Source organism: Haliotis rufescens, unplaced genomic scaffold (assembly GCF_023055435.1).
Source record: "Haliotis rufescens isolate VD_foot unplaced genomic scaffold, xgHalRufe1.0.p SCAF_11, whole genome shotgun sequence".
NCBI classification, from domain to species: Eukaryota; Metazoa; Mollusca; class Gastropoda; order Lepetellida; family Haliotidae; genus Haliotis; species Haliotis rufescens.
The window spans coordinates 32,548,895-32,567,686 of NW_025963791.1; the positions used below are offsets into that span (position 1 = coordinate 32,548,895).

The following is an 18,792-nucleotide window of genomic DNA, read 5'->3' on the forward strand; positions in this document are numbered from 1 at the left end:
AACTTCATGGATACAGGTAGATGTGGGAACTTCATGGATACAGGTAGATGTGGGAACTTCATGGATACAGGTAGATGTGGGAACTTCATGGATACAGGTAGATGATGGAACTTCATTGATACAGGTAGATGTGGGAACTTCATGGATACAGGTAGATGTGGGAACTTCATTGATACAGGTAGATGTGGGTACTTCATGAATACAGGTAGATGATGGAGCTTCATGGATACAGGTAGATGTGGGAACTTCATGGATACAGGTAGATGTGGGAACTTCATGGATACAGGTAGATGATGGAACTTCATTGATACAGGTAGATGTGGGAACTTCATGGATACAGGTAGATGTGGGAACTTCATGGATACAGGTAGAAGTGGGAACTTCATGGGTACAGGTAGAAGTGGGTACTTCATGGATACAGGTAGATGATGGAACTTCATGGATACAGGTAGATAATGGAACTTGATGGATACAGGTAGACGTCGGGACTTCATGGATACAGGTAGATGTGGGAACTTCACCGGCCTTGGCAATTTCACCTCATGTCCTATATGCCTGTAAATATAATAGATCCATGTTAATTCGCAGTGGTGTAATTTATGTCATAGCTTTTGGTGTAGATCATCCACCCAACACAAAAGAATAAAATCATTCTACCCTATGTCACAATGCGTATATACAGCTTATCTACCGTAACATTAGGATATGCTTATATCTCTATAAACGTATCTGTTCAGCTGGATGCAGGTCTAGCACATTTACTACTTTGGTGCAACTCACGAGCACAAGTATTTGTTTTTGTGAAATATTGATATTTCTGGTGCATCTCTTGCTTATGCTTCAGTGAATTGAAAACAGCTTATAACATACCGAGCTCGTCTTCCAAAAATATATCATGCAAGATGTATATAGAAATATGGACAGTGACACTGAAGAAACTCAACAGTGTTTTAACCCTATTCCTTTCCGATATAGTGAATGTTGTGAACTGTTTTAATAAGAAAATTACTTAACCTGTACTTCACCGTTGAAATACATATCAAGACCCGTCCTTTCACACAACGTTTTTGCAATAGGTAGCATGATTAAGCGTACTAAAAATTATTAATCAATTCTTAGCAGTTGACCAACGGAATTACTATAAACTGTGTGTTCGTCCCTCAACCATAATCACACTACATGATTATTAAAAAGTTCTAACACAAACATACATGTATGCTAAGGGCCCTGGGTCTGAAGTAATAAAAGCCATTTGATGACAAAAGCAAGCTTGAAACAGTGCAGAGAGAATAAACCACGAATAAACTATGCTGTTTCTCGTATTTTTTTTCCTCCCTGTAATGTTTTATTGTAGACAAACAACTCCCTCTCGTCGTTTATTTCTTAAATATTGCAGTGTGTTGATATCTCACCCGCCTATGGCAATCACTCTTGATTCGATCCAAGGACCTACGCTGTTGTCTGCACTGATACTTTATCAATCACCGCAAGTCTAGGTTTTGTAGTTACCTCCCTTGTATGTTATGCGGAAGCGGCAGGAAGTACCCAGGTGTGTGCCTCGGCGGGAGTTGGTTATTTCAAGACTTCAAGGAAACAAATTGAAGCTGACAGTGTACATGATAAAGGATTATTAAATTCGTCAACTAGCAATATACAGTATCAACTTGTATACGGTTTGTGTCTTAAATACTTATTTTGTCTTGTGAAAAAGCCCATTCATGACCCTTTATACTTAGAGAAACCGACAAGGTTTCGCAGTCGAGGTTTCGCAGTTACCTCCCTTGTATGTTATGCGGAAGAGGCAGGTAGACCCAGGTGTGTGCCTCGGCGGGAGTTGGTTATTTCAGGACCCCCAGGATAGTAGGTGAAGCTGACAGTGCACATGATAAAGGAGCATTAAACGTCAACTAGCAGCATATAGTATCAGCTGGTATAAGGTTTGTGTTTCTAAAATACTGATTTTGTCTTTTGAACAAGCCTATTCATGTCCCTTTAAACTAAGAAAAACCGAATTTAGGACTTGTAGAGCGAGATTCTGTTTCGTATTCTGAGACGCAAAGTATGTTGATACACTTTATGTCTTACTGTTTAACTGTCTTACTGTTTTGAGTTAGTTTTACAGCTGTCTAACATATTTTAGTTTATTATTTCAGGTGAACGAAGTGGTTCGTCCTTCATGAAATACTGCCGCAATAAAAGCATGTATCTTTGCCCCAGACACTAACCTTCACAGTTACCTCCCTTGTATCGTGACAGTGCGAGCATTGTCTGTTACTCAGGGACATTGGACTGTGTTGGCAAGATTTAAAATGTAGCTTTTAACAATAATTGGAAGTTCTGTTGAAACAATGTAGTCCATACATACACTACCTGGATGGCCATTTCGGCGCCTCCTCTAATTGGAATAATGGCTGGATGTGATATAAGCAGCGCAACACCGTCTCTACAGTCTCTACAACAATATACACTGCTATCAATTTCTCTTTTCATGAATACTCTTTATTTCCCCCAATGATTTGGAGAGTAGTACATACAATTACATTACATTATTTGACAACGGCAATGACAAAATACATGTAAGTACAACAGATTGAGCTGGGTAAGCAGTAATGAAGTGATGCGTGAAACTATATTTACATGATGTGTGACATAGCTTCACAAATACAATATGGATGTTAAGTTCCATGAGCTGACATGTTTAGCCACGATACTCATGAATGTTGCCTAGCTGTCAAGTGTCATGTCTTGGACCACAACTGTAATAGCACCCAGGTATGTCAGAATCTTGACGGCATCACTAGACGTGTCCTCAAGTCTGAGATATGTTTCAAGGCTAACATTGTCAAATAGAGACTCACTAAGCACATTTCTTTGTTTCATTAGGCCATCACAGTAAAGCAATTGGTGCTTAACAATGTCATCACATTCACAGTTACAGATAAGACACAGTCCAGACGTTACAGGTAGTATGCCGAGCTTTACAAGAGCATATACAGGGGGGGAAGCAATATCATACCATACACACAGAGACCAGAGACGATGTGGGGCAAGGCGGGTGTGGATAGCACTAAACCTATGCATGTCTGGACGTTGTTGCAAAGTATTTCTCCAATTCATATTTTCAGACTCACTAATAGCTCGTTGTACCATGCTCTTCCATACACTCTTAGATGGAAATTCCCCAGAGTTGATTAGTTTATCTAAGACGCCTGAGAATCCATACATTTTAGCCACATTCAGTAGATCATGTGTTATGGATCTGGCACTGTGTGAGATCGCGGTGACATACTGGGATAGTCTGAGATAGAAAATCGGCTTCATAATGGTTGTGCCTGCTGCTCTACAGAGTCGTCCCAGAAAGAAAAGCTTCATTTTCTCCACCTTGCCCAGCATTGACATATCTTGCATAGGTACTGGTTATCAATTTTAAACACACAGTGCCAGTATGTAAATGTTTCAGCAGCAGCTATGTACATACGTGTACAGTGTATCTCCCTTCATGGTTTTCTATTGGAAACTCTCACACCATACTTCCAGTAGTTTTATACTGTTATTTTAGGTGCAAAATATTAATCTGTAAATAAATGTGTCCAAATAAATCGAGAGTTAAATGCTAAAATCGTATTAGCTTTTAATTGTCATTGTTATATTTCGAGCTGAGCAACTAAAGGATATCCTGAAAATATAAAAAGTGATTCAGCCAGATCTCATATTATCATGTTTTGTTTTACAGATGGCGACGTCACGAGCTGAGAAAGTGACGGAATTCCTCACCTGTGTGATCTGCCAGGAACTGTACACAGACCCCTGTACACTGAGGTGTGATCACACATTCTGCAGGAAATGTGTCACAGGATACATCCAAACCAGACCAGATGCTGTACAGTCCAAGACGATCCCCTGTCCCTGCTGTCGACAAGATACCAAGGTCCCCCACCCCAGCCGGCCAGTGGAGGAGTGGGCGGGGCAGATCAAACCGAGCATCATTATACAGGGGCTGATTGACACACAAGCTCGACCTTCTACTGAAGGTAAATACAAGCGACCAAACCCTTTCCATATACATAAGGAATCTCTGCCGAAAACAGAGTCGATTGTACGATTCCGACTATATCATGAGCATGAGTTTATGAATCACCATTACATAGTGATGATACCAGGTGTTTGCGAAAAGGTGAGCCGCACTGGTGGCACCCGACACAAACACATGCAAAGGCATACACTGCTTACATCCAAACCAGACCACATGCTGTTCGGTCCAAGACAATCCCCTGTGCCTTCTGTCGACAAGATACCAAGGTCCCCGACCCCAGCAGGCCAGGGAGGAGTGGGCGGGGCAGGTCAAACCCATCATCATTATACAGGGGCTGATTGACACACAAGCAGAAAATATTTTTGAAGGTTAGACACACCCGCAATTTAACATACGTTTTAAGGATGCTAACTCCACAATGCAACAACATCATACTTGTTTTAGCTTTTGTGTACATGTGTTATATGGATGTATTTGTTAAAGAATGAAATTACAGTTACTATGTTAGATACATGTTATTGGTATTGTTATCACTAACTGCGTATGGAAGTCTTCATGTTTTCCCACGCCCAATTTGGGGTTTGCTTTTGCTGTTTAACGCCACACTCATCAATATTCCAGCTGTATGACGACGGTATGTAATTAATCGAGTCTGTACCACATAATCCAGTGAGTGATATCATGAGCACCAATCCACGCAATTGGGATGACCACCAGATCCCCTTAGTCGCCTCTTACGACAAGCATGGGTTGCTGAAGGTTACACACAACCAAATGTTTTCCCATAGACTTCTATAGTAACGTTATATTTATTTTTTAAATAACTAAGCATTCAACAGATATTACCTGTACGTGTGTGCACAGTTTGGCCTTAGAGCAGCAATAAAAAATAAAAAATGACTAGCTTAGTCAGCTCCTTTTCCGAGTACCGGAAGCTAAACACAACATCCCCAGTTTCGCACCAAATGTCACCTACTTGAAAATAGCTGTGGTCACATTCAGCATAAGTCATCATGTTGAAAAAGACAGTACTGAATATAGAAAAACATGGTCAGTTTTACTAACTGGATGGATGTACATTTGAAAGACATAAAAATCTTACAGAATATCCTCCAATCACAGCCTGCAGATATCTCTCGATCTGCACTGAAAACCGCACTGTCCAAACTGGTACTGATTTGGTGTAGTAGAACCTGAAGACCTATTATCCTACCATGGATCTTCACGGGTCCCTACGCCAAGTAACGATATCTATTGGACTACCAATAATGGCTAACAGTGATAACCAATACATTACATTTTATATGAATGATGTGATAAGCTCTGTGAAAGTGAGTTCGAATTCCAGATTGTATGTAGTATCATGTACGAATAACATGCAATGATGGTGTTTGTATTTACATTCATATGTTCATGTATTTACATTCACATACAAATTATGCCCAATTGTTTCTTTTACAGACACAGGTGCTAAATGTTGCACATTATGTGGCCAGCTAGGGGAGAGAACTCCAGCGATCTCCTGGTGTCCAGACTGTGGAGTTACTCTCTGTGAAAGGTGTGTCAAAATGCATCGGGTTAGTCCCTCATCTCGTGACCACGAACTGTGTGACCTGTCTGGGGATATCAAGGTGATGAAGAGACGAAAGGTCATGTGTCAAGAACACAAGGATGAGCAAGTCAAATATATCTGTAAAGACTGCAACAGGTCACTGTGTCAGTCCTGCTGTGTGGTCTACCACAGGAAATGTGAGTCTGTCGTCACAATCAATTCACAAGTGGCAAGAATGAAATCGGAGTTAGCTTTGCGAAGTGACATCTTACGGACAAAATGTGACGGCAAACGCAATAAAATAGAGAGACATCAATTCCAAATAGATAAAATGAAAGACGACAAAGTGGCAGTAAAAGAGCAGGTTAATCTGATAGCTCATAAGGCCAAAGAGTACATCCGACAGAAGGAAAAGAAGCTGTTAGATGAATTAGATGAAATAACAGAAAAACACATCATTCAGACTCATGCTGATGTAAAGCTTGACGAGATTGAGATGCAAATGTACAGACAACATTGTGAGTTCATTGACCAGGCCTTGGTATCGGACTGTGAGATGGACCTGTATGACTCCTATCAGGCCTGGGAGTCGGGAGCTGTAGAGTTGGTGGATGTCAGGGACACAGACACAGCAGACACACGGCGAATAGATGACATCAGGTTTACACCTGACACTGACAACGTCCAGCACATCCTAGATGACCTACAGCTGGGAGAAATTGACTTCACATATGGAGATGGACTGAAGTGTTCACCAGTGTTGTTCCACACACTTGATGCGACCTCAGTGAATGACAAGGGGATACCTAAAATGCTTTGTGTCACAGCACTTTATGTAGATGGGATGCAGACAGTTGTTGTTACAGACTACACCAACACGTGTGTGAAATCTTTATTCACGAGAAACAAACAAGCATGTCAAAGTAGACTTCTCCTGGATGACTCTCCACGTGGTCTAACACAGTTGAAGGAGAAGCAGGTGATGGTTGCTGTCCCTGGATCCCGCCATATTGTAACAGTAGAAGTGACCCCTTACCTGGTGCTGCTCTCGACCATAAGAACAAGAAAGAAGTACTCCAGTCTCTCTGTTCTGAGTCCTTCATCCCTGGCAGCAGGTAGTATAACCTGTGTTGATATCATGGACATGGCGGGACACGTGCTGAGGTCAGTCACTACACACAACAATAAGACACTGTTTACCTTCCCCTGGTACATGTGTGTCAACTCCAAGGGCAACATACTCGTGTCTGACTGGGGGAAGAAGTCCGTGACATGTGTGACGTCAGATGGGGATGTCGTGTGGAGATACGCCCCTACCGGAGATAGGGCACTCAGAAAGCCTACTGGTATCCTAACAACCAGCACAGGAGATATCATATTTATAGACCAGTTCACCGGGACTGTTATACAGCTAACCGAGACAGGGGAATATGTCAGCGATGTCCTCACATCACAGGATGGCATCAACCAGGCATTGAGTCTCTGCATTGACAAACATGATTCAGTTCTTGTAACTGGTGGCGGGGAAATCAAGACATTTATTTTCACATAGAATGTGAATGTATATTGATGAAGGGCATTGTCGGATTGAGTTATCACATCTCGGGATGATGTGTAAGGATGAAAGGGAGGGGATGACGGGAAGGACAACATGTATTAAGATGCACATTGTTATGTCTCAGCTGCATATGGGCGGCCTGTGTGACCCCATATGGAACTTGAACGACATACAAATGAGCGTAGACACGGTTGACCCAGTGGTAGGAGGCATTCCTGTGTACTTTGAAGAGTTGCGTTCCTTCTCCGAGCCAGGAAACAGCTTCTCCTGGGCATAAGGCCAAAATCACTTGTAACAATAAAATGTTTTGCAATTATCAATTCATTTTCGAAGCTTAAATCAATACTGTGAGAGGATTTCTGTTATGCGAAGGTCATGTTTACATGTAAGAGTTGAGATCATATTTTAAATATATGATGAGTATTAAATGTTTACATTTCTATCAATAATTTGCTGTTGTGTTTGTCAGTTTTGATTCATATATATATACATATATTCATTTTCTTGTAGACAGATAATAGCACAAAGATTTCAAATGAACACCAGATCCACTTGTACATGTGTCTGAATCATGGAGTGAGTGAGTGAGAAAGTTAGTGAGTATTGTTTTACGCCGCTTTTAGCAATATTCCAGCAATATCATGGCGGGGGACGCCAGAAATTGGCTTCACGCATTGTACCCATGTCGGCAATCGAACCCGGGTCTTCGGCGTGACGAGAGAAAGCTTTAATCACTAGGCTATCCTACCGCCCCTCTGAATCATGGAAATCACTTAACCACTTGTATGTGATAGTTGGTGTACATCAATTGCTGTTGCAGTGCTGTGTTAGGATGGCTACACGTTTTGTCAATTTGTTCCCGCGATACAGGATACATGTATTTACGGCACAGTTGAAGGTGTCCACAATGGCTGTGTTGGGCTTCTGCTGTAATCCAGTTAATAGGAAACGAATACCAATCTACGCTTTCTGCCCCCAATCGATTTACCACTTCATCAGATGGACACAACGAGAACTGTTCTACAGGCATACACAAGTAGGTAGCTGAGGTCAAATAGGGAGAACCGCCTCCATGGTCTAGTGGTAGAGCGACTGTTAAGAGAGCGGAAGGTCCGGGGTTTGATCCAAAAGATGGGAAAAGACTGTACTTGTTGTTACCCTGCCTGGCGCTCGACTTTCAGAAAGTAGACTGTGGTGGAGTGGGGAGTGTTGGAGTTGGGTGTTCATGTTAAACTGCAGCAGTGAGATTGCACTATGAAATCGACATTAGTCCAGACCAGTACAAGCAGCCACACACACACACATACGTGCATGTTGTGCAATAATCTTGGACGTGACGATAAACCCCATTTCATCTCATCTCACCGTTAAGGGAGAACAGAGTAGACTAATAACAAGTTGAAGTCCTTACATCATGTATCTCTCCGATCATCTAACTTGGTTTGTCAACACCATACCTCATCCATGGTAAACGTCTAAGACCTGCTTCACTATCAAGCTGACACATCATGATATAACTGCAATAGTGTTTAGAGCGCTGTCAAATCCACCTCACCCACTCGTTCACTTGATGAATATAGGCTACTGAGTAACGAAGTTTTTTTCTAAAACACACTTTGACTTTGTTTAACGATGCATTATGTACAATCTAATGTGCTTCTAAACCCAATGTCTCTAGGTACAGGATGGAGAGGAATATAATTTTATTTTTTTCGTGACAGAAGATCCCCTGAAATGCCGATGAACACCAAATCAACAAGACTTCTTTCAGTGATAAGTTATGTAAATTGACGTCCATTATTACGTTGAGGGAGCATTAGTTTGGCAAAACCGAAACAACATGGACAGCCATTAGTTTTCGAGAAATTTGGAAATACTTTGGCTTTGATGAACATTAATTTTCCGTGAATGCGACGATAATGACAGCAGGACCAATCTGGTATAAATACATGTTCAGCTCATGGTTTCATCTATATACCTTCATGGATACAGGCAGATGTGGGAACTTTACCGGCCTTGTCAATTTCACCTCATGTCCTAATGCCTGTAAATATAATAGATCCATCTTAATTCGCAGTGGTGTAATTTATGTCATCGCTTTTGGTGAAGATCATCCACCAAACACAAAAGAAGGAAATCATTCTACTCTGAGTCACAATGCACATATACAGCTTGTATACCATAACTTTAAAAGATGCTTATATCCTTATACACGTATATATTCAGCTGGGTGCAGGTCTAGCACATTTACTACTTTGGTGCAACTCACGAGCACGAGTATTTGTTTTTGTGAAATATTGATGTTTCTGGTGCATCTCTTGATGATGCTTCAGTGAATTGACAGCTTATAACATACCGAGCTCGCCTTCCAATCATATAAGATGCAAGATGTATATAGAATTATTGACAGTGAATCTGAAGACACTCAACAGTGTTTTAACCCTATTCCTTTCCGCAATAGTGATTGTGGTGAACTGTTTTAATAAGAAAATTACTTAACCTATACTTCACCATTGAAATACATATCCAGACCCGTCCTTTCACACAACGTTTTTGCAATAGGTAGCATGATTAAGCGTACTAAACATTATTAATCAAATCTTATCAGTTGACTAACGAGATTACTATTAATATGTGTGTTCGTCCCTCAACCATAATCACATTACATGATTATAAAACGTTCAAACACAAACATACATGTATGCAAAGGGCCCTGGGTCTGAAGTAATAAAAGTCATTTGATGACAAAAGCGAGCTTGAAACAGTGCAGAGAGAATAAACCACGAATAAACTATGCTGTCCCTCGTGGTTTATTTTTCTCCCTGTAGTGTTTTATTGTACGATAAATAACTCCCCCTCGTCGTTTATTTCTTAAATATTGCAATGTGTCGATATCTCACCCACCTATGGCAATCACCCTTCATTCGATCCAAAGACCTACGTTGTCGTCAGCACTGATACTTTATCAGTCACCGCAAGTTGAGGTTTCGCAGTTACCTCCCTTGTATGTTATGCGGAAGAGGCAGGTAGACGCAGGTGTGTGCCTCGGCGGGAGTTGGTTATTTCGCAAAGTATGTTGATACACTTTATGTCTTACTGTTTAACTGTCTTACTGTTTTGAGTTAGTTTTACAGCTGTTACAGATTATATTCGTCAACTAGCATTATACAGTATAAACCTGCAGCGTTACACGTCTCTACCGGGATACCTCAATATACACTGCTGTTAATTTCACTATTTAGGTATACCTTGTTGGTACACCTACCTTGTACAGGTACTGGTTATCAATTTTAAATACACAGTGCCAGTATGTAAATGTTACCTTAGCAGCTATGTGCAACAGTGTATCTTCCTTCATGGTTTTCTACTGGAAACTCTCACACCATATTTTTTACTATTATGCAAAATATCAATCTGTAGTTATGTATGTAAACATGTATTAGGTTTTCACTGTCATACTCATATTTCAAGCTTAAATAGCAACTAAAGGATATCCTGAAAGTGTAAAAAGTGATTGGGCCATATCTCATACAATCCTCCTTTTTTCGTTTTACAGATGGCGACGTCACAGCCGAGAAAGTGATGGAATTCCTCACCTGTGTGATCTGCCAGGAACTGTACACAGACCCCTGTACACTGAGGTGTGATCACACATTTTGCAGGAAATGTGTCACTGAATACATCCAAACCATACCAGATGCTGTACAGTCCAAGACGATCCCCTGTGCCTTCTGTCGACAAGATACCAAGGTCCCCGACCCCAGCCGGCCAGTGGAGGAATGGGCGGGGCAGATCAAACCCAGCATCATTATACAGGGGCTGATTGACACACAAGCTGGAGCTACTACTGAAGGTAAGACACACCCACAACCTCAGACCAGTTTTAAGGATAGGAACTTCATAGTGCCACCACAACGTATGTGTCTAAGCTTCTGTGTACATATGTTATATGGATGTATTTGTTGGCGAATGAAATTACAGTCACTATGTTAGATGTATGTCATAAATCGTGTCATTGTCGTACTTACTCACTACTTACTACACAAGGCTCAATTTATTCCCACGCCAAGTAACGATGTCTATTGGACTCCCTTCTAAAACGATGGCTACCTCTCAAAGGCTTCGTTTGTTCCCCACAACAAGTACAGCCAACCAACATACATCAGTTCATATGAATGACGTACGTCTGCGCTCTGTACGTCATGCATGTTGGGGTACATTAGCCAACTCGTACAATTCCCTGCTTTTGTTGTATCACCCAACTCCCATGATAGTGAGTTCGAATTACAGATTGGGCCTGATTATATGTGGTGTCATGTACGTTTTCAGGTGCAATGGTAGATGTTTGTATTTACATTGAAATAGGTGTACAATAGATTTTTCCTTCACAGACACAGGTGCTAAATGTTGCACATTATGTGACCAGCTAGGGGAGACAACTCAAGCGATCTCCTGGTGTCCAGACTGTGAAGTTACTCTCTGTGAAAGGTGTGTCAAAATGCATCGTGCTAGTCCCTCATCTCGTGACCACGAACCGTGTGACCTGTCTGGAGATATCAAGGTGATGAAGAGACGAAAGGTCATGTGTCAAGAACACAAGGCTGAGCAAGTAAAATATCTCTGTAAAGACTGCAACAAGACACTGTGTCAGTCCTGCTGTGTGGTCTACCACAGGAAATGTGAGTCTGTCGTCACAATCAATTCACAAGTGGCAAGAATGAAATCGGAGTTAGCTTTGCGAAGTGACATCTTACGGACAAAATGTGACGGCAAACGCAATAGAATAGAAAGAAAGAAATTCAAAATAGATAAAATTAAAGACGACAAAGTGACAGTAAGAGAGCAGGTTAATCTTATAGCTAATAAGGCCATAGAGTACATCCGACAGAAGGAAAAGAAGTTGTTAGATGAATTAGATGAAATAACAGAAAAACACATCATTCAGACTCATGCTGATGTAAAGCTTCAAGAGATTGAGATGCAGATGTACAAACAACATTGTGAGTTCATTGACCAGGTCTTGATATCGGACTGTCAGATGGACCTGTATGACGCGTATCAGGCCTGGGAGTCGGGAGCTGTAGAGTTGGTGGATGTCAGGGACACAGACACAGCAGACACACGGCGAATAGATGACATCAGGTTTACACCTGACACTGACAACGTCCAGCACATCCTAGATGACCTACAGTTGGGAAAGATTGACCTCAGATATGGAGATGGACCTGGTCTGAAGTGTTCACCAGTGTTGTTCCACACACTTGATGCGACCTCAGAGGATGACGAGGGGATACCTGGTATGCCTGGCGTCACAGAACTTAATGTAGATGGCATACAGACAATTGTTGTTACAGACTACACCAACACGTGTGTGAAATCTTTCTTCACGAGAAACAATCAAGCATGTCAAAGTAGACTCACCCTGGATGACTCTCGAGGGGTGTAACACAGTTGAAGGAGAAGCATGTGATGGTTGCTGTCCCCGCATCCCGTCATATTGTAACAGTAGAAGTGACCCCTGACCTTGTGCTGCTCTCAACCATCACAACAAGCAAGGGGTACTACAGTCTCACTGTTCTGAGTCCTTCTTCTCTAGCAGCAGGTGGTTGGGGCGGTGTTGATATCCTGGACATGGGGGGACACGTGCTGAGGTCAGTCACTACACACAACAAGGAGACACTGTTTACCTTACCGTCCTACATGAGTGTCAACACCAAGGGCAACATACTCGTGTCTGATTGGAAGAAGAAGTCTGTGACATGTTTGACGTCAGAGGGGGACGTCGTGTGGAGATACGCCCCTACCGGAGATATGGCACTCCATCAGCCTTCTGGTATCTTTACAACCAACACTGGAGATATCATGTTTATAGACCAGCTGGCCGAGGCTATTATACTACTAAGCGAGACAGGGGAATATGTCAGCGATGTCATCACATCACAGGATGGTATGAGCCAGCCATTGAGTCTCTGCATTAACAAACATGACTCAGTTCTTGTTACTTGTGGAAGGGAAATCAAAACATTTATTCTTACATAGCATGGGAGTGAATATCGATGGAAGGGTTTGTCAGATTTAGTTCTTTCGTCTCTGGATGGCGTGTGTGGGTGATAGGGAATAAATGGTAAATGTGCAGTGAGAATAATAGTTCATTGTAAAAAGATGCACATTCTTATGCCTAATAATAAAATGTGACAAACCCCTTTCCATATTCATAAGAAATTTCTGTCAAAAGTAGAGTCGATTAATATTGTTCGATTCTGACTATATTATGAGTATGCTTCCATGAATCACCGTTATATTGGGATGATACCAATTGCTCGCGAACAGGTGAACGTATCCTGCTCCATCGGTGGCATCCGTCACAAGAACGAACAAAGGTCAATTTTTCAACTGAATAACGCGGGAACAAATGGTAGAAATCTAAATAGGGAATTGCATCGGACATCATTTTTATCCCCCGCCACGAAGTGGGACGGGGATACAGAAACGGAGTTCGTCCGTTCGTCCCTCTGTATTTCCGTCCTTCCGTCCGCTTCACAAAGGGGACAAATTCTCTTCTAGACTATTTAAGTTAGAGAAATAAAATTTTACGCACTGATCTTTAATGAGTTCGCAAATTGGAAGTTAAAGCCCTTGCTCCATGCTTTTCAACCAAGTGCAAACTGCGTGAAATGGGTACAAGTTTTCTCAGAAACTCCTTAAGTTACACGAATATAAGTTTCTATACTTATGTGAGAGATACTTGTCAAGAAAATTGGTCCCGCAAATGATATTTGGCCAGAGTTACTTCCCTTCCTACATGTTTTTAGATTTTGAGCATGAACAGTTACGGAGTTCGAGAATTTGGGCTATAAGTTATTTTGTATGTATTAATTTCACGTTTAATTATTTTTTCATGAAGTGACCCTAGTGCACGTGCAAAGCTCTTCTTAAGGCTTTATAGGACTCTTTTTTTAAGTTTATATTCACTTCTACATGAACAAACATGTGCCACATGGCAGCGGATATTGATAACGGTGATTTCTTGTTGTCACTGATGCTGATGTTATCCAAATATCTACCATATAACGTTTTGAAAACTTTACTGAGGACTTGAATGTTGTAACCGTGATCAAACAACTTCTGTACAAGTGTCGCATCCCGAAATCTTGTCGGAAGGAGCATGCTCGATTGTACTTTATTTATGCTTGATTGATGATAGTGTTTTGGGGCTACCAAGAAAAGTTAACATTCCTGACAGCTTTTGTGAAAAATGGGGACTACAGGTTAATTTGGATAAAAACAAAAGTAATGGTATTCAGAACTGGGGGTACACTAAGGAAATATAAAATAGTTTATGAGTGACGTTCCAAAAACAGTGACATGTACTTACAGCAATTACCCAGTTGTTCTGCATTCTAATTGACTGTCCTGGTCAAAGTGTATAGACACATTGATAATCAACTTTGTTTCATATCAATGTTATGATATAAATTCCCACTGATGCCTGTAAATATTTTATTTGAACTGCTTGACACTAAAATATAGCCTGTTATATTGTATGGTGTAGAGGTGTGGTGTTTTCAGCAATACCCAGTATTAGAATCGTTTTGTGCTAATCTCTGTAAATATGTGTTGGGAGTAAGTAAATATGTTTCAAACTATGGTATTTTAGCAGAATGTGGAAGAAGACAACTGTATGTAGATTATCAATTTAAATGTATTAAATATTGATGTAAACTTTTGTGTATGGGTGATAGTAAATATCCTAGATAGTATATCTTTTAATGAAAAAGTTGGATGAAGCCGGTGTGAAAACATGGGGAAACTGTCTTTGATAATTTGCTCTTCAGTTTCGGTTTTGGTGATGTATGGCTATCCAAGAAACAGTGGTGATATACATCTCTTTTTGGGAGTATTCAAGAAACGTTTGCGTGAGTGTAATATCCAGAATGTTTCTGATAAAATACTACAGTTAAAAACTGCTATGAAAATCCAACAATCTACTCCCATAAGAAACTAGTAGATAGCAATTCTCGTCATATCCTTATGAATTTAGCAACATATGTCAAGGAATCTTTGACTATACGACTTACTTTGTTGTAAGCATTAGTAATGCCTCTCAGAAATATAGAACTGTTTATGTATGAAATGTACAAGGGCCTGTGGCCTATTTACCAAATAAACAATATACTCATTCGTTATGTCACTCAATCTCTCAACCACTCACAATATAATGTCTGCGAATGTCCTACGATTTACAGTGGGATCATTGCAGACAACATCAATTTGCAATTTCATTTCACGCAATAACACACTTTCTGAACATTTTCATCACAGTCTGTGCTTCTCAGAAAATGTGCTCAACCTCCAAGGAATGTGATCTCCACTTGTGAGTTCGTTGCTAGAACAGCAGACTGTTGTCAGGTGTGTGTATGTGAGTGAGTGCATCCGTGCGTCTTCCTGGAAAGCCTCCATCTAGCGACATATCGCCTATGAAACCCAAGCATTCTTTTTCCATATTGAATGATATGGTTTGAAAGTAGTATTGCGGCGTACTAAGACTTTAGTCGAAAACCTAATACATGGTCAGTGGTCTTCAGCAACCCATGTTTGTCGTAATAGACGACTAACGGGGTCGGGTGGTCAGGTTCGCTGACTTAGTTGATGCATGTCATCTTATCCCGATTGCCTGGATCGACGCTCATGATATCAATCACCGGATTGTCTGGTACAGACTCGATTATGTCCAGACCGCCATCATATAGCTGGGAATTGCTGGCTCTAAACAGCAAACACGAATCAAAATATAAATGAACAACTGGAGACAAATGAATGTTCTAAATCCAATGCAAATACACATTCCAGATCTCTCCGTTCTGACAATAAACCTCTGCTTAAAATCTCTGCAACCAGATTGAAATCATTTGGTCAGAGAACTTACAAGTTTTGTTCCGTAAAGCTATGGAACCAACTGCCACAAGAACTTTGACTGAATGAAGAATGAACTCGTGAAGTGTTCGTACAATCCTCTCTTTGAACAAGTTACTGACTCGTGTGTGTGGCTGCTAGTACTAGTCCCGACTAATGCCGACTTTATCGCACTAGCCCACTGAGATACCATGCCGCAGTTTAACATGAATACCCAACTCAAACACAGCCGACCAGTCCTTGTTTTAGTCGATTAATGCCGAGCGCCAAGCAGGGTAGCAACAAATACCATCTTCTACCGCCTTTTGTATGACGCGGCCGGGTATCGAACCTCCGACATTCCGCTCTCCGGGCGAACGCTCTACCACCAGACCACTGACGCTGTCTGATGCTTCATATATTCACGGTTTTAATGTTAATGTCAAGTTACACAACGTGATATCGCTTTCATCACATATAGGTTTGTGTATGTTCGGCACAATTGTGTTATTTATGTTGATAATAAAATCATTCTTACAAAATTTAACACTCGTGATAAACTATTAATCTCGCTTTTTAAATGCCGAGACGTATTTCAACAGATGCCACTGCTATTTGGAAGGAAAATAGATGTTACAACCATGAAGCGATTTAAACCATAATACCATCATTTATACAGCGTATGTACATAATTATCAATAGACAAACGCGGAAGTGTTGAAGCACAGCTGTCAATCAAAGGATCACCCTTAAGGAACGTGGTGCAAATCAACATCTGTCTTGATTAATGATATGTCAATAGTAACGATCTCTATTGGGCTACCATGTACACTAATGGGTAAAAGACAAGGCTTCGTTTGTTCCCACGCCAAGTACAGCTAACCAACACATAACGGTTCATATGAATGACGTTCTTCTTCCACGTTCTGTACGTCAGAAATCTCGTAATGCATATTGGCCACCAATTCCCTGTGAAGAGGTGTATCGCCCGAATACTATTGCCCAAAGACCGTGAGTTCGAATCCTAGATTAGGCATGATTATGAATTAAAAGGTATTTCATTGGCTTTTAGACGCTGGATGTTCTCAGAGACAAACAATGTATAGATTGACAGTTCTCTTTACACAAACTGTCGACGGTTCCCCATGTCCCTTCATCAGGTCATGGACACACAACGGGTAATGTTCTTCAGATATATACAATACAAGCGACAAACTCCTTTCCATATTCATAAGAAATGTCTGTTAAACAAAAGGGTTTTTATGAGCATCTGAGTAGTCATTGTGTACTGTTCACATTATAAAACCACATGCGTGAGTTACATGCTACCAACAAACACACATTATGTAATTTCAGAATGAATACTGATACTCATGAGAAACTGCTCGGTCGACATAGATCCCGTTGTACATAAAAACGAGAAAACCCTTTCCATATTCAAATGGAATCGTTGCCAAAAACACAGTCAATTACGATTCCGACTATATCATTCGCATGTGTTCATGAATCACTATCAAATAGCGATGATACCAGGTGTTAACGAAAGGGTGAGAGAACCTTGTCCCACCGGTCTCACCCGTTACAAACACACGCAAGGCAAGTCAATTGTTCACCTAAAAAACACCGAAACATATGGTACAAGTCAAAATAGGGAATGACATCGGAAATCATATTTGTCATATTGCGTCAAATTTGGAAATATCCTACTACCACAAAATCAGTTGAAAGATTTGCTTGAGGAAGAACAGCTGACATACATCAAAACACTAAACTAAAACACTAAACCAGCCTATATTTGTCAGTGTGGTGGCCTGCCTCATACCTTATACCCTATACCTACCAAACCGTCGCAGCAGCGTATTAACATCATGTACGGGTGTCAGTGTGTATCAACTACATTAATAGTGTGAGAGTCTACCGACAAAACTATAGGGAACGTTGTTTGTTATGCGGCAAAATCATTCAGAGTGTTTGATTTTGTGAAAATTCGGAAATACTTATGGGTTTGATGAACAATTACTGTCGGTGAAATGAAATACAAATCTTATATAAAGTACATGCTCAGTTTCAACTCATCTTTACAGTTTCATAGACACTTCTCTTCATCTGATGAACTTTTCAGGACCATGTCAATTTCTCCTCATGTCACAAATACCCGTAATTACCACACACCCATATTGTGATCACACTAGTGTGATGTTTGTCATCGCCTCGGGGGTAGAGTATCAACCCAACCGAAACAATGAAATCAATGTCCTGTGAGATGACAGCACAAAAGGATGAAATCAATCAACCCTGAGTTAAAAACGCATTCGGCCAGCATAACGTAAAACATGTGTGATTGCCGGGTGCTACCGTTACAACAGGACATGCTTACCCTTTTCGCGAATACCTGGTGTCATTGGTTTTCAGTGATTCTTCATATGATTTTCATCACTGTTTTGTTTTACCCGCCCAATGGAATGTACATGTATTTCGGCAGTTGAACGAGACTGATCATTTTCTGAAATGGACGTTATATATTTCAGAAGCTGATGATATCCTCGAACAATTACAAGTGAAATAAACACCAACCAATCTGAGTGAGTGAGGGAGTTGGGTTAAAAGCCGCTTTAAACGTTATTCCAGTTGTATCACGGCGTGTCAGCTTAATGTGGGAGACACAAGTGATGCAGGTCTCAGACGTTTACCACTTCGGTGAAACCCACGAGCACGGATATGGTGCTGACAAACCTAGAAACATAATCGGGGCGAACC

General features: G+C 40.9%; 2 protein-coding genes across 5 annotated transcripts; both read left to right on the forward strand.

The window, feature by feature from the left end:
• Positions 1-1,510: 1,510 nt before the first annotated feature.
• On the forward strand, positions 1,511-7,585 carry LOC124132505 (tripartite motif-containing protein 3-like). Of its 4 annotated transcripts, XM_046496444.2 has the most exons (4): positions 1,705-1,937; positions 2,154-2,297; positions 3,734-4,031; positions 5,495-7,585. In XM_046496444.2, exons 3-4 carry the CDS (start codon positions 3,734-3,736, stop codon positions 7,135-7,137), a joined length of 1,941 nt encoding a protein of 646 aa, XP_046352400.2. In that variant the 5' UTR covers positions 1,705-1,937; positions 2,154-2,297; the 3' UTR covers positions 7,138-7,585. The 4 variants fall into 4 exon arrangements, with proteins under 4 accessions (XP_048248548.1, XP_046352400.2, XP_046352399.2 ...); XM_048392591.1 differs by lacking the exons at positions 1,705-1,937; positions 2,154-2,297 and adding an exon at positions 1,511-1,673; XM_046496443.2 differs by lacking the exon at positions 2,154-2,297 and having other exon boundaries at positions 1,706-1,937.
• Positions 7,586-8,050: 465 nt separating this feature from the next.
• On the forward strand, positions 8,051-13,182 carry LOC124127978 (E3 ubiquitin-protein ligase Midline-1-like). The gene is made up of 4 exons (XM_048392952.1): positions 8,051-8,072; positions 10,700-10,996; positions 11,535-12,466; positions 12,595-13,182. The coding sequence occupies exons 1-4, from the start codon at positions 8,051-8,053 to the stop codon at positions 13,180-13,182; spliced, it is 1,839 nt and encodes a 612-aa protein (XP_048248909.1).
• Positions 13,183-18,792: the final 5,610 nt, after the last annotated feature.

Excerpts from the sequence above, each read along its gene's own strand:
- LOC124132505 (XM_048392591.1), top strand. The coding sequence starts at position 3,734 with ATGGCGACGTCACGAGCTGAGAAAGTGACGGAATTCCTCACCTGTGTG. Across the intron at positions 4,032-5,494 it reads AGCTCGACCTTCTACTGAAG|ACACAGGTGCTAAATGTTGC; the intron begins GTAAATACAAGC and ends TTTCTTTTACAG.
- LOC124127978 (XM_048392952.1), top strand. The coding sequence starts at position 8,051 with ATGGCTGTGTTGGGCTTCTGCT. Across the intron at positions 8,073-10,699 it reads GGCTGTGTTGGGCTTCTGCT|ATGGCGACGTCACAGCCGAG; the intron begins GTAATCCAGTTA and ends TTCGTTTTACAG. Across the intron at positions 12,467-12,594 it reads CTGGCGTCACAGAACTTAAT|TTGAAGGAGAAGCATGTGAT; the intron begins GTAGATGGCATA and ends GGTGTAACACAG.